The sequence below is a fragment of the Rosa chinensis genome, chromosome 5, assembly GCF_002994745.2.
Source record: "Rosa chinensis cultivar Old Blush chromosome 5, RchiOBHm-V2, whole genome shotgun sequence".
Taxonomy (NCBI): Eukaryota; Viridiplantae; Streptophyta; class Magnoliopsida; order Rosales; family Rosaceae; genus Rosa; species Rosa chinensis.
This window is the reverse complement of record NC_037092.1, coordinates 18944715-18956642: the sequence shown is the minus strand read 5'-3', so window position 1 is coordinate 18956642 and position 11928 is coordinate 18944715. Positions and strand designations below refer to the sequence as shown.

Genomic DNA, 11928 nt, shown 5'->3' with positions numbered 1-11928 from the left:
AATTGATGACTCAAAAGATACCAAAGAGCAAGTTTTTCTTTTCAAAAATTGACGATACTTTTATTAATGAGAATAACCAAAGAAGAGTACATCTCTGACTGATATAAAAGCTAAATACTGGAAACAAGAACTTCAAAAACATAGGGAAGGTAATAGAACACTCCATGATGATCATCATGTACTACATGTCAACTTCTAGTGACCTAGAAATCACAGTCCAATCAAGAGTAGTTGACCTTCCTGCAATTCTTTCTGATCTCTCCCCTTGAACCTGTAATTGGTGAAAGATTCCCCATCTTAACCATGGACTTGGCAAATTGCTCAAGGAAAAGCTCGTTTTTCACTGCATATTGCTGAACCACTTGCTTGGCTACTTCACTCTTTGTAACAAGAACTTGGTCAGAGTTAAGCAGACCCTTGTTAGCCAATAAGTTCTTGAAGTAGCTGTTGTCAAACTTTGTTGGGCTCACAAAGTCCAGGAAGAACAGGTTTTGGTCTCCACCAGATCTTGGGCAATTATTCCTCAAACTGGCAGCATTTGGAAGATGGTTCATGATCTTAGCTAATGTTTTTGAAATATGCCAACCAATGGCAATAAACTAGTCCTGCTTTGCACGCTTTTCCCATCTATGTTTTGCTACTAACATGATATCTATTGATATTTATTGTGCTGCAAACATCAACTTGAAGAAGCAGATCAGCAGTACAAGAACAATCAGCTATACTCAAGAAGTATATATGATGCAGTGATGAATATGACCTCAAATGATCTAGGTTTGATACTACCAGCTCATGCATATAACATGTACTCCGTATCTGCAGAGTTTTATGCAGTTTCATAATTAAATACTTAAAAGCGTGGGCATGCACACAAGATGGCTGCATAAGGATAGGAACTGAAATGAACTGTAGCTAAGAAATCTATATCTAAACTCAAAGTTTGAAATAAGTCATAACATTTATTAAATAAAAAATGATAGCCAAGTATAGCTGACAAGCAAGCAGCTATAAAATGTAATAAATTAACTTCAGAAGTGATTCAATCAAACTGAAAAACACTTGCTCATGGAACAATGCAATCATCCATTTGTGACATTCCCTTAAAACCTCTGGATCTGCTTCCTAACAAATAAAATGTGTTCAAAGTTTCAAACCCAGAAAATGAAGCTTTTTGCATACTGTATAACATCCACTAAATCATCTGAGACAATTGAACTTGGGAATGAAATCGACAATAATGGAAAATCTGCTAAAAGAAGCAAACATGCTATGATGGATTCTATGAGTATCATCATATAGACTAACATGGAACCACTTAATCTGTACCACAAAATCTGTCAAAATTTTAGTCTTCATATGGTAGTTTAATTGATCCCTCATATAGGGATCAAGACAACACAACTATGCAGATCATTTTAATTGTACCACAAAATCTGTCAAAATTTTAGTCTTTATATGGTAGTTTATTAATTGATCTGCAACGTACTACTTGATCCCTCATTTAGGGATTCGTACAACACAACTATCAGACAAGCATTGAATCTTGACCAATACGATCTACATATGAGAATGCAGTATATATGCAATGAAAAATCATAGTTTGCAACACGGCTAGCTATATGCATAGCCCACAATAGGCAGTAAAAGATGAAAAACGGGGTAATCATCTAGATACCCACCAAACCAATAGTTCCCTTATTTCTTTGATTTGCTATTTCAACATGCTTACCCTCAAGCATCAGTTTGAGATATCTGCCAACATTATTATAATCAAAACACCCACCAAAATTTCATCGTCAAAACATGCCAACATATAATAGCATGACACACAAACAAGCTTGGTTTGAACTAAATCAAAAATACGTACCTTGCCAAGCTGATCATAGGCAACATATTCGGAATTCCAGTTCAATACTGCATATACAACATTTGAAGTAGTTAATAAATGTCAGCACCAAAATTGAACCACACACAGAGTTCATGAGTCTAAATTCCAATAGATGTCCACCCATTCATAATATCCTCCACTTCTCTCAGCAGCTTCAATTGAGATCACATCTCCAATTCCCATATATCCTCCACTTCTGGGAGAGTCGGGTATGTTTGAATTGAGTGAACAAAGAGAGGAAGAGGAAGAAGAAATTGAAGCTACTGGAAGAAAACTGCTCGATTTGTTTCCCATTTTCCCAAATCAACCTAATCCCACGTTGATTCATTACCCAAGCATAATTGATCTAAACGAACTATACTCAAGCATAATTGATCTCATATCTGTCAAACCCACAACAATATTATCTCAAACATTCATCAAATTCAAAGAAATTAAAACTGAAATAGATACAAGACTAACCCTGAATCAAATTGCCAAGAAGCCAGCCATCAAGGATTGAGGCATCGATTTCGAACACGGATGAGAGATTAGATGAAGGTAGTCAGAGAGAGAGATCAAACCACAGTCATGCAGACGGTATTTCTGAAATGAAGAGAGGTGAACACGGAAGAGAAAATTTTTATGGCATTGTGTAATTGCCGAAACGAAGAGAGGATGGAAATCGGTATTTCTGAAAGTTCATTAAACTTCAGTAACATCGCTACAGTGACAAAAGCCATCTCCTGCTTCTAAAAGCAGGGCACTGGCGGCTCTGGCTTTTCCGTCGAAAAAGCTCTGGCTTCTGGAAAAAGCTGGTTTACCAAACGTGAGAGGTCGAGGCCAAGGACCAAAATATTGAGTTTCGAGGAAATTTCGATGGTCCCTGAAACGGAAATTTCGACGGAAATATCGAGGATATATCGATTTCGGGAAATAATTAAGAAAAATGATGGAAATTTGAAGAAAAACATGAAAAATTTAAGTGAAACTTTAAGACATGTTTATTCAACTATATTATCTACTCTATTTGAAAAGAATATATTGAACAAGCTTCATTTCATAGTGACTTGTAGTGATTAAGGGTTGAATTGGTATATATAGGATCACTGTCAAACAACAATTATAGAATTTGACTTAATACATCCTAAATATTTATTATTAGGGGCCGTGACCACTTACCCAATTTTAGCCCAAAAATTGCCCACTTACTCCACCAAGAGTTTTTTAACCTCATTTACCCAATCTAACAGTGTTTGACAGTATTGCCCTCATTTTAATTAACAAATTACACTCATATCTCTCTCTCTCTCTCTAACCTCGTCTCAGGCTCTCTTTCTCTCTCTCTCTCTCTAAGCCTCCACGCCGACCACTCCACCGTCGATGTCGGCCTCCACCGCCGCCGCTCTGTCCCACCGTTGAACCACCAGAGGATGACGCCATCCAACTCCACGATCCCAACCCCTTTGGGCTTCGGCGGTTTTGTTCGTCAGATGTCCGAAAAACTCTCCACGCCGGAATCGGGTCTGGGCTTCGCCAGTTTTGTTTGTCAGATGTTCGGAAAGCTCCGAAGCTCTAAGCCGGAATCGAGTCTAGGCTTCGCTTGCAGGTCTCGGACGACGTCAAAATTTTGTCCTATTGGGGGGCAATAGACAGATTATTGGCCCCTAATAATTTTTTAACTGTGATTAATTAATCACTGAAATTAGAGTTATGATAAGTCTTATGTTGTTTTGAGTTCATTAAAGTACAATAATCTGTCAATGATAGAAACTGGTGATTTTTCGGGTGGTCTATTGGGAGGCAATAGACAGATTATTGCCCTAAAATAATGTCTTAACTGTGGTTCATTTATTACAGGTCATTTCAACAAAATGCTGCTAGATTCATTAACCAACATAATTAGATTTATTGGGGGGTCATAAAAAGTTTATAGCCCCCCAATAATTTTTTTATAGATGGTCAGAAGTAACTCAGTTTGGTTTTGAATTAGTTTACAAAAGTACATGTATTCAAATTCAATACTTGGTGAATTTAAGTCCACAACGAATTGGTTTTTTTCACACTCTCCACTTCACTTGAACCGCTTCACCGTAGGCCTCCCGGGTGGCCTCTTAACAAGAATAAATGCACCTAACAACAAAACGATCACCCATATTTATGCAAAAAATAACAAAACAAATATATTATTGCCCCGCAATAAACAGATTATTGCGGCCCAATAATATATCAGAAATACCAAAACACATTAGAAGCAGTCTTTAACACAAAGGAAAATATCACTGAACAAAATTATAGAGACTTTATAACAATTAAGACACATTATTGCCCCCAATAGGAAGATTATTGCCCCCCAATAATCTCAACTCCAGTTGACGATTTTGCCCACAAGTCCAGTCGTTTTGCAACAATTCCGGTTGACCGTTTGCCTTCACACTGATTTGACTCCGATTGCAACGACTCTAGTTGCAGCCCGGGACCGGAGATACAATCAAGTTGCGATTTCCGTGATGATTAGTCGCCGGTGAGAGAGACAGAAGCAAATCAAAGACGTACCCGATTCTACTGGCGGTCGTCGATTCCTTCAGAATGTCCAACCCGGCCTCGCCGAGCTTCTCAGCGACGAGGACCGTCGGCTTGGAGTCGAGCCTGGCCGAGGAGAGTACGACAAGAAATTTCGGCGTGGCGATGGTGAGAGCCGGCGTCGTGGGCGACCTGCTGGAGGGATGGAGGGAGGGAGGGAGGGAGAGAGAGAGAGAGAGAGAGAGAGAGAGAGAGAGAGAGAGAGAGAGAGAGAGAGAGAGAGAGAGAGAGAGAGAGAGAGAGAGAGAGAGAGAGAGAGAGAGAGAGAGAGAGAGAGAGGGCAAAAAAGTCCCAAAAAAAAATAAAAAAAAGAATTAATTGGGTATTAGGGAAATAATCCCTTAGAGTGTTTTGGGTAAATGGGGTTAAAAAACTGTTAGTGGAGCAAGTGGGCAATTTGGTGCCTAAAATTGGGTAAATGATCATTTCCCCTTATTATTAATTATGAAAATAAATTATAAAAAGTAAATACTTAGTCACCTTGAGTAACTAATTTTTTATTCGAAAACAAAAAAATGTGACTGAGGAAGTAGAAATAGAAAGAGTGACATGAATATGTTGAAAATTTTTATACTTATAGAGTTAGAATTTCAAAAGGTTAGTTGAAAAATATTGGAGTGAAGTAAAGTGAATTTTGATAGTTGAATTAAAAATTTGCAACTCTTGGTATTGTGCTTTGTTCTTGTTTTATAACAAAAAAAAGAAGAAGGATAATTCATCAATTTTATATGTCCAGAACAGACTATATTAATAAAAAGATGTTATAAATAAGGACAAGAGCATCCCAGCAGAATTGGTCTTGGTGCTGGCTCTCTTCCAAGAGGGCAGAGGTTCGAAACCATCATCTACATAATTGTTGAGAATTTTTTGTTTGAGAACAATTCATGAAAATTTCAAAATATCACGATACTTTCTATAAAATCTAATATATTGCGAAATATAGAGATATTTTGAAATTTTCAGACGAAATAATCATGGTATGTGGAGAAAATATCGCAGGTTCAAAAAAATGATATTTTCGACGATATTTCGCCGATTTTATCAAATTTTTAGACCTTGGTCGAGGCGCTTATAAGCGGGGGAGCAAAAAAGCCCCCCCAAACGCAGCCTAAGTTGGTTATATGCTGAATGGGGTGCACAAGAAACTTCATGCTCCCTTTTTTCTTGTTTTGTGGGTATTGTGATTTGTGGGCCTGCTGATATATTACTCCAAAGCCCACAAGAAACTTCGTGGTCCCTTTTCTTTTTTTCATTTCGAGGAAATCCAATCATAAAATCACAATAACCCTTCGTAGCTCTAGGCCTCTAGCTACTTGCACATACAAAAAATAATAATAATAATAAATAAATAAAAATAAAAAAATTATTTACCAAACAGCACTTCTCACAAAGCACTTTGAACTTTTTTTACCAAACAGCACCAAAAATCTTTGTTTTTTCCTCCAAAATTTTTTAAAAAATCCTATAATAATTTTCAATTTGAAATTACTGTGCTGCAATATAAGTTTGGGAAATGAGAAAATAACATAGAACTAATTCTAACCTAACTATCTACAAGTTCGGTGGGGCACATTAGTGAAGCAAAAACTGGAAAGCTCCAATTTTCTTCTCTAGAAAGCAAAAAAGCGGAGGTTTTAATGTTGCTCTTAGCTTAGTGCCTCTATTTTTTTTTTTTATTTTTTATTTTTTTTTTTTTGGGAGGAGTTCGTTTGGTATGTTCTATATCTGAGGACTCCGTCTCTCTCAAAGCCTCTGAAATTTCTTTGCGGCGTTGCATTTTCAGTTCGGTAGTGATCACATGGCCGGATTCCAATTGGGCTTATTTTTATATTTGGGCCTGGGTGTAAGAGACAATCTAATGGCCCAATTACCATCTAAACCACGTCTCTCGGCTTAGCAAATTCTCCTTTTGGGAGACGTAATTTTTTTTTTCTATCGCAATCACACGGTATCCTCAAATCATTTTTAGGTTCAGAGACTAATCCGGATCGAGGGATCATGTCAAAATGGTTCATCTCCTCTAGCCACCAAGAATAGATTGAGATTTGAACTTCAATCAACGTCGGTGGGATTCAATTCCTAGTGTGGGGGTTCCACAACTGGAGGTTCTTACCGACCCGATTACCTATGATGGTTTTTTAGAAAATGTAATTGAAGAGCATACTACTTTGCGCATGGAGTGAGACAATAATAACAACACATTAGAGTAATCATATTTAATTCTGGAGGTGTTAATTTAAAACGGTTACACCTCATTTTTGTCATTGAATCAAAATCAAGAACAGATAACTTATTCTCGAGCTGTTAAACTAAATTTTTTTTGAATACTTTTTGAAAGAGTTTCATAGTATGTCACACTGATTATGTTATAACACTACCATTATTTACCATTAGAAACCAAATGACCATAATCAACTCAATAACATACATAACATACATGATAACATTTTATAAATAGAAGAAAATAGAACTCGTATGCTTTTTGACAGAAAATCAAACTTCAAATCTCATAACCACCTACATTCTCAAGGGGAAAGGGTGTGACTTTAACGCCCCTCAAAACCAGAATCGGAGATAGCATTTATAGATGAAACCGTTTCCGGTCCGCTTCCACCTATAGCATCTGTGATCACATTTCTTTCTGTACAGAATGCTGGTTTTGTAGGAACTGGTAAAGACATGCTTTCGTTGGTCAGCATAGGTATCACATCTAACATCGTGGGTCGACTAGCTGCATCTTCCTCCACGCAGAGCAGACCAACATGGATGCACCTCAAGAATTGATGTTCATCACATGAATTGCCAAGTGTCGGATCCATTAGTCCTAGTCCTGCACCTTCTTTCCATAACGCCCATGCCTGAAACAATATCACATTCATTTAGAATTTTAGAATCACTGAACCCGCCAACCCCTACAAGAAAAACAAAGATTTTTTTTGACACTTTGACATACATAGTCAACTAAGTTGAAGGCACGATCGTCATTGTAGAAGCTGTTGTTTCTCCTACCACTTAGGATTTCAAGCATTAACACTCCGAAACTATAGACATCCGATTTTATGGAAAAATTTCCCCCCATAACATACTCGGGGGACATATAACCACTGCACCAAATGGAGATGAAAGATTCGTTAGTGCAACTACATTCACAAATGCATGCTTAACAAGTAAAAGCAAAATATCAGAACTGCATGTTTGCTTACCGTGTCCCAACAATCTTCATAGTATTTGCTTCTTGTTCATCATTCATGAAAATCCTAGCCATTCCAAAGTCGGAAATTTTGGGATTCATCCTTTCATCAAGCAGAACATTACTTGCTTTCAAATCTCTATGAATTACTCTCATTCTGGAATATTTGTGCAAGTAAACCAAACCTTGAGCAATTCCGTCAATTATGTTGAAACGTTTGTTCCAATCTAACTGCTGAGATCTAGTTGAATCTGTACAATCGGTACAATCTGGATCAAATCTAATGACAAATAGGTATGTACATTTCTATAACAAATAGATATATCGAATTACGCAAGTAGTTAGATTAAAGTAACAACCAAATAAAAAGTATGCCAAGCTTTTGTTTGTCATGTACTCGTATATCAACATCCTCTCTTCACCATGAATGCAAAATCCGAAGAGCTTAACAAGGTTTGTATGCTGGAGTTCATGTATAAGTATCAACTCATTCTTAAACTCCGATATTCCCTGTCCTGAACGTTTTGAAAGCCTCTTCACTGCTACTTCTTGTCCGGTCAACAATTTCCCCTGAATAATACATGTCACCCAATTAATATTTTATATATTCTCAGTAGTGCACAAGAAAAAAATTAATAATGTACTGTATAAGATTCACTTGCATTATTCAAAGCCTTACCTTATAAACAGGTCCAAAACCACCTTCTCCTAGCTTATTTTCATCAGAGAAGTTGCAGGTGGCGGCTATGATAGACGCATACTTAAATACCCTTAAATCATGTCCCCCGTTTCCATCATTTTGAAGTCCATTAGCATTAGTAGTTCTAGTAGAATTCATCATGTTCAGCATATCCTGGACATTTCTTTGGTTCTCACCTATTAAGATTAATGCAGATAATTTATCATTTCAATTTGCAAAAGCAATGTCAAAATGTGAAGTTCTTTATAACAAGTGTACATAGCAATGTTTAAAGAAACTATATACCTGCAAGTTTTCTTCTTCGTAGTAGGTAGCACATGCTACAAAGCACCATTGCCAGAAGAACAGCGACAATTGCAATACCAATCCATATCCACTTATGCGATGCATCTACATAGAGTAACTATTATGCATCATTATGCTTTGTGGTTAAGTAGACTTAATTACCATCATTTCTGGGAGATAGCTTTGTGGTGTTTATTAGTCCTGGTACAATATAGTTTTGACAAACATGCTAATTATAAACCAGCTAAGGATGCGGATACTTACCGCTGCTGTCGACTGACTTTGTTGTTAAAACATATACAACATTTGAATCATAATTTATGCTGTCTGCAATGAACTTCAAGTTTCCAGTCCAATACTGACATCCAGTCTGATTAGGAAACAGAAAGAGGAATCCAATACAGTTACAATCTGCCCAACAAGCAGCCTTACAGTCACTAATACTGAGACTTGTATTTGAATCACTTGTTGATGTTGCAGTAGTGCCGCTAGCACCTGTTGGATTAAAGTAACCATTTTGTTGCTCAAATTCATCACTAGAACGCCGACACTTTGGCTGGTCCCAAATCTGGCATCCACCCTCAGTGTTATACCCATAACAGGAATCTGCTTTTGCAATATCAATTGATTCATCAAAGTCTTTTAGTCGCCCTATTGTGGTTAGCAGCCACTCTGATACAGCATTTTCATCTAAAGTAGTGTAACTGAAATAGTCTTCATTCTTCTTTGAAACAATGCTAAACTTATACCTCTTCTCCTTAATATTTTCAAAACTCCCATCTCGAAACACTCCACTACTCCAATACACCACCCCACGCCGCTTAATTTTCAAGTCGTGTCCCTCAGGGTCCCATTCAAGAGTGAAAGGTCCTGGCACCGCACTTCTCTCAGTAAACCAGCACGACAGTGACCAATTGCGGCCATTACTACGGTTAACCCCCAATTTCATACCTGGCAGAAGGACATCCCCAGGATAATCAAAACTCTGCCACAAAACCCTCTTCTCCGATCCATCAGAGCTCACTTCTTGCAGCACAAAATTCCCATCATCCATAAGAGTAGCCACAGCATCACCACTGATAGTCTCCGAATCAGCAGAGTAAAGTACCAGAGCATCCCCATCTGTGTGAGTAACCTTCAATGTGTTGTTCCTGTCCAATGTAAGAGCTCCAGAAGGGTACAAAATGGATGCTTCTCTATTCGCAACCCACGCATAGTTATGACTCCCATTCCACGATATAACTAAGTAGCTATGGTTTGGATCAAGCTCATGAGCACGAAAATTCAAAGTGAACTTCCCATTTGCAGAAACTAACAAGCTTGAAGAATTTAGACTTTCACCGGTTTTCAGTGTGTTTGTTGCACCATTAGAAGCAGCACTCCACAAGCTCCACATAAACACCAAGCAAATCAAATCGACACCGCCAGCCATAAATGCTAAATCACCAAAACCACAGAGTACTCCTCCAAAATCCAAATGATAAAATCTATGCTGAAATTATTTCTTGCTGCGCTGTACAGGTCCCTTTTTCCAACTGAAATTTCGAGGTAAAGAGAACGAGAATGCGAATGGGGTAGCTCTGATATTGAGGAGGGTAATGTAGGAGCTGAAAACAAGTGGGCTCTGCCGGGTTGTGCTGGAATTTTCTTGGCAATGTCAAGGCAAACAATGTAAGGATGTTCCTGTACCTCTATGTGTATGATTAGAGATGCATTTAGGGGTAGTAATTGTTTTGGAAAAAGTTTTCAGAAGCAGGATTGTTTGTTGACAGAGACTGAAATCTGCTTGGAAAGTAATGTGTGGTTATAGACTTGTAGTTGCCATGACATCTTCAAAATAGCTCAGCCACACCATGAAGATGACAAGAATCTGCCCTCTGTACACGTTTGGGATGTAAGGAGTCTTGGAAACCAACTAGCAGCACCACGTAGCTAGAAGGGCCCCGGATTTCGATCGGAACTTCTCAAAACTAAGACGACCCCACTTGGCTGTACACAGAAGTTGGACTTGTCCATGCACATTTTCCACTAAGAAAACAAGATATCAACTCTCTCATCCACTTGTGTGGAAAATGCGTCGAAGCTTGGGTCCCTTCCTAAATTCCCATTGGACTATACACATGTTTTCAATTTTACAATTTCAGCCTTTATAGTACAATATTTGTAATTTACATCCTAATTCTTATTATTTAAATTGATGGAAATAATTTAAGTCGCGATATTATAAGGACTAAATTGGTGTTTGGCAATAGAAGAAATTTATTAAATAAAAAAGATAGCACCTAAGACGGGGACATGAAGTCGATTAAGACCCCTTAGAAGAAACAACAAAATAAAAAGGCAACCAAAATATATGCAAAATTAAGCAGAGCCGCTTGAATCAAAGATCAAGACACACAAGGAGCGTCCGATTGCGTGTAGGATAAGAGTCTCGTGAATCTCTTTTGGTCTTCAATTTTTTATCTTGAGACTTTGGAAAAGACTTTAAAAAATTATTGTGTTCCAGAGTTGCTTCGCCTTCATCAAACCAGAAACATAAAGGCCTTATTTCAGCCTAAGCTTATGCATTGATGACCGAGGGGTAGCTAGCCTGAGCCAGTTCAGGGAACACAAAATTTTCAAGCCTCATCCAAACTCCTAGCGCAAGCCCAATCCTACTCTGAAAGCTGGTTCTTGACTTCTTTCATGGTTTTTTTTTTTCCCACAACAAGATTATCAAAATTAAAGACATTATGTGATTTTTTCGTAGTTTCGTTGACAGAGATTAAATCTTGTTACAATCTGCTTGGATTATGCAATCCACTTGGAAAGTACGATGACAAGAACTTGATATCTGTACACGTTTGGGATGTAAGGAGTCTTGGAAACCAACTAGCAACACCACATAGCTAGAAGGGCCCAGGATTTCGATCGGAACGAGTCTCAAAACTAAGACGACTCCTTCAGAACTAGTCTAAAGACGACTCCACTTGGCTGTACACAGAAGTTGGGACTTGTTCATGCGCATTTTCCACTAAGAAAATAAGATATCAACTTCCCATTTTCTCTACCTGCTCATCCACTTGTGTGGAAAATGTGTCAAAGCTTGGGTCCCTTCCCAAATTCCTATGGGACGATGCATATCCAATATTACAATTTTTCTAGTTCATGCCTTTATAGTACAATACTTGTAATTTACATCCCAGCCCTTCTACAACTTATATTATTTAAATCGATAGAAATAATTTAAGACGTGATATTATAAGGACCAAAGACGTAGTTATACACGGGTTCCGATAGGCTACAGCACTCCTCAAATTTTTA

General features: G+C 37.9%; 2 protein-coding genes across 2 annotated transcripts; both read right to left on the bottom strand.

Annotated features, from left to right (window-relative positions):
• Positions 1-221: 221 nt before the first annotated feature.
• On the bottom strand, positions 222-554 carry LOC121049162 (peroxidase 72-like). Its single transcript, XM_040505751.1, has one exon. It carries the CDS (start codon positions 552-554, stop codon positions 222-224), a length of 333 nt encoding a protein of 110 aa, XP_040361685.1.
• Positions 555-6817: 6263 nt separating this feature from the next.
• On the bottom strand, positions 6818-10641 carry LOC112164763 (G-type lectin S-receptor-like serine/threonine-protein kinase CES101). Its single transcript, XM_024301060.2, has 7 exons — positions 8890-10641; positions 8626-8730; positions 8320-8516; positions 8000-8210; positions 7654-7891; positions 7404-7554; positions 6818-7308 (listed from the first exon to the last, which is right to left on the bottom strand). The coding sequence occupies exons 1-7, from the start codon at positions 10055-10057 to the stop codon at positions 6997-6999; spliced, it is 2382 nt and encodes a 793-aa protein (XP_024156828.1). The 5' UTR covers positions 10058-10641; the 3' UTR covers positions 6818-6996.
• Between the last annotated feature and the right edge of the window lie 1287 nt (positions 10642-11928).

What these genes read in the sequence shown, in the direction of transcription:
- LOC121049162 (XM_040505751.1), bottom strand. Translation starts at nt 554, where the DNA reads ATGAACCATCTTCCAAATGCTGCCAGTTTGAGGAATAATTGCCCAAGA.
- LOC112164763 (XM_024301060.2), bottom strand. Translation starts at nt 10,057, where the DNA reads ATGGCTGGCGGTGTCGATTTGATTTGCTTGGTGTTTATGTGGAGCTTG. An exon ending in AAAGTCAGTCGACAGCAGCG is followed by an intron (nt 8,731 to 8,889) that starts GTAAGTATCCGC and finishes TACTCTATGTAG; the next exon opens with ATGCATCGCATAAGTGGATA. An exon ending in ACGAAGAAGAAAACTTGCAG is followed by an intron (nt 8,517 to 8,625) that starts GTATATAGTTTC and finishes TAATCTTAATAG; the next exon opens with GTGAGAACCAAAGAAATGTC.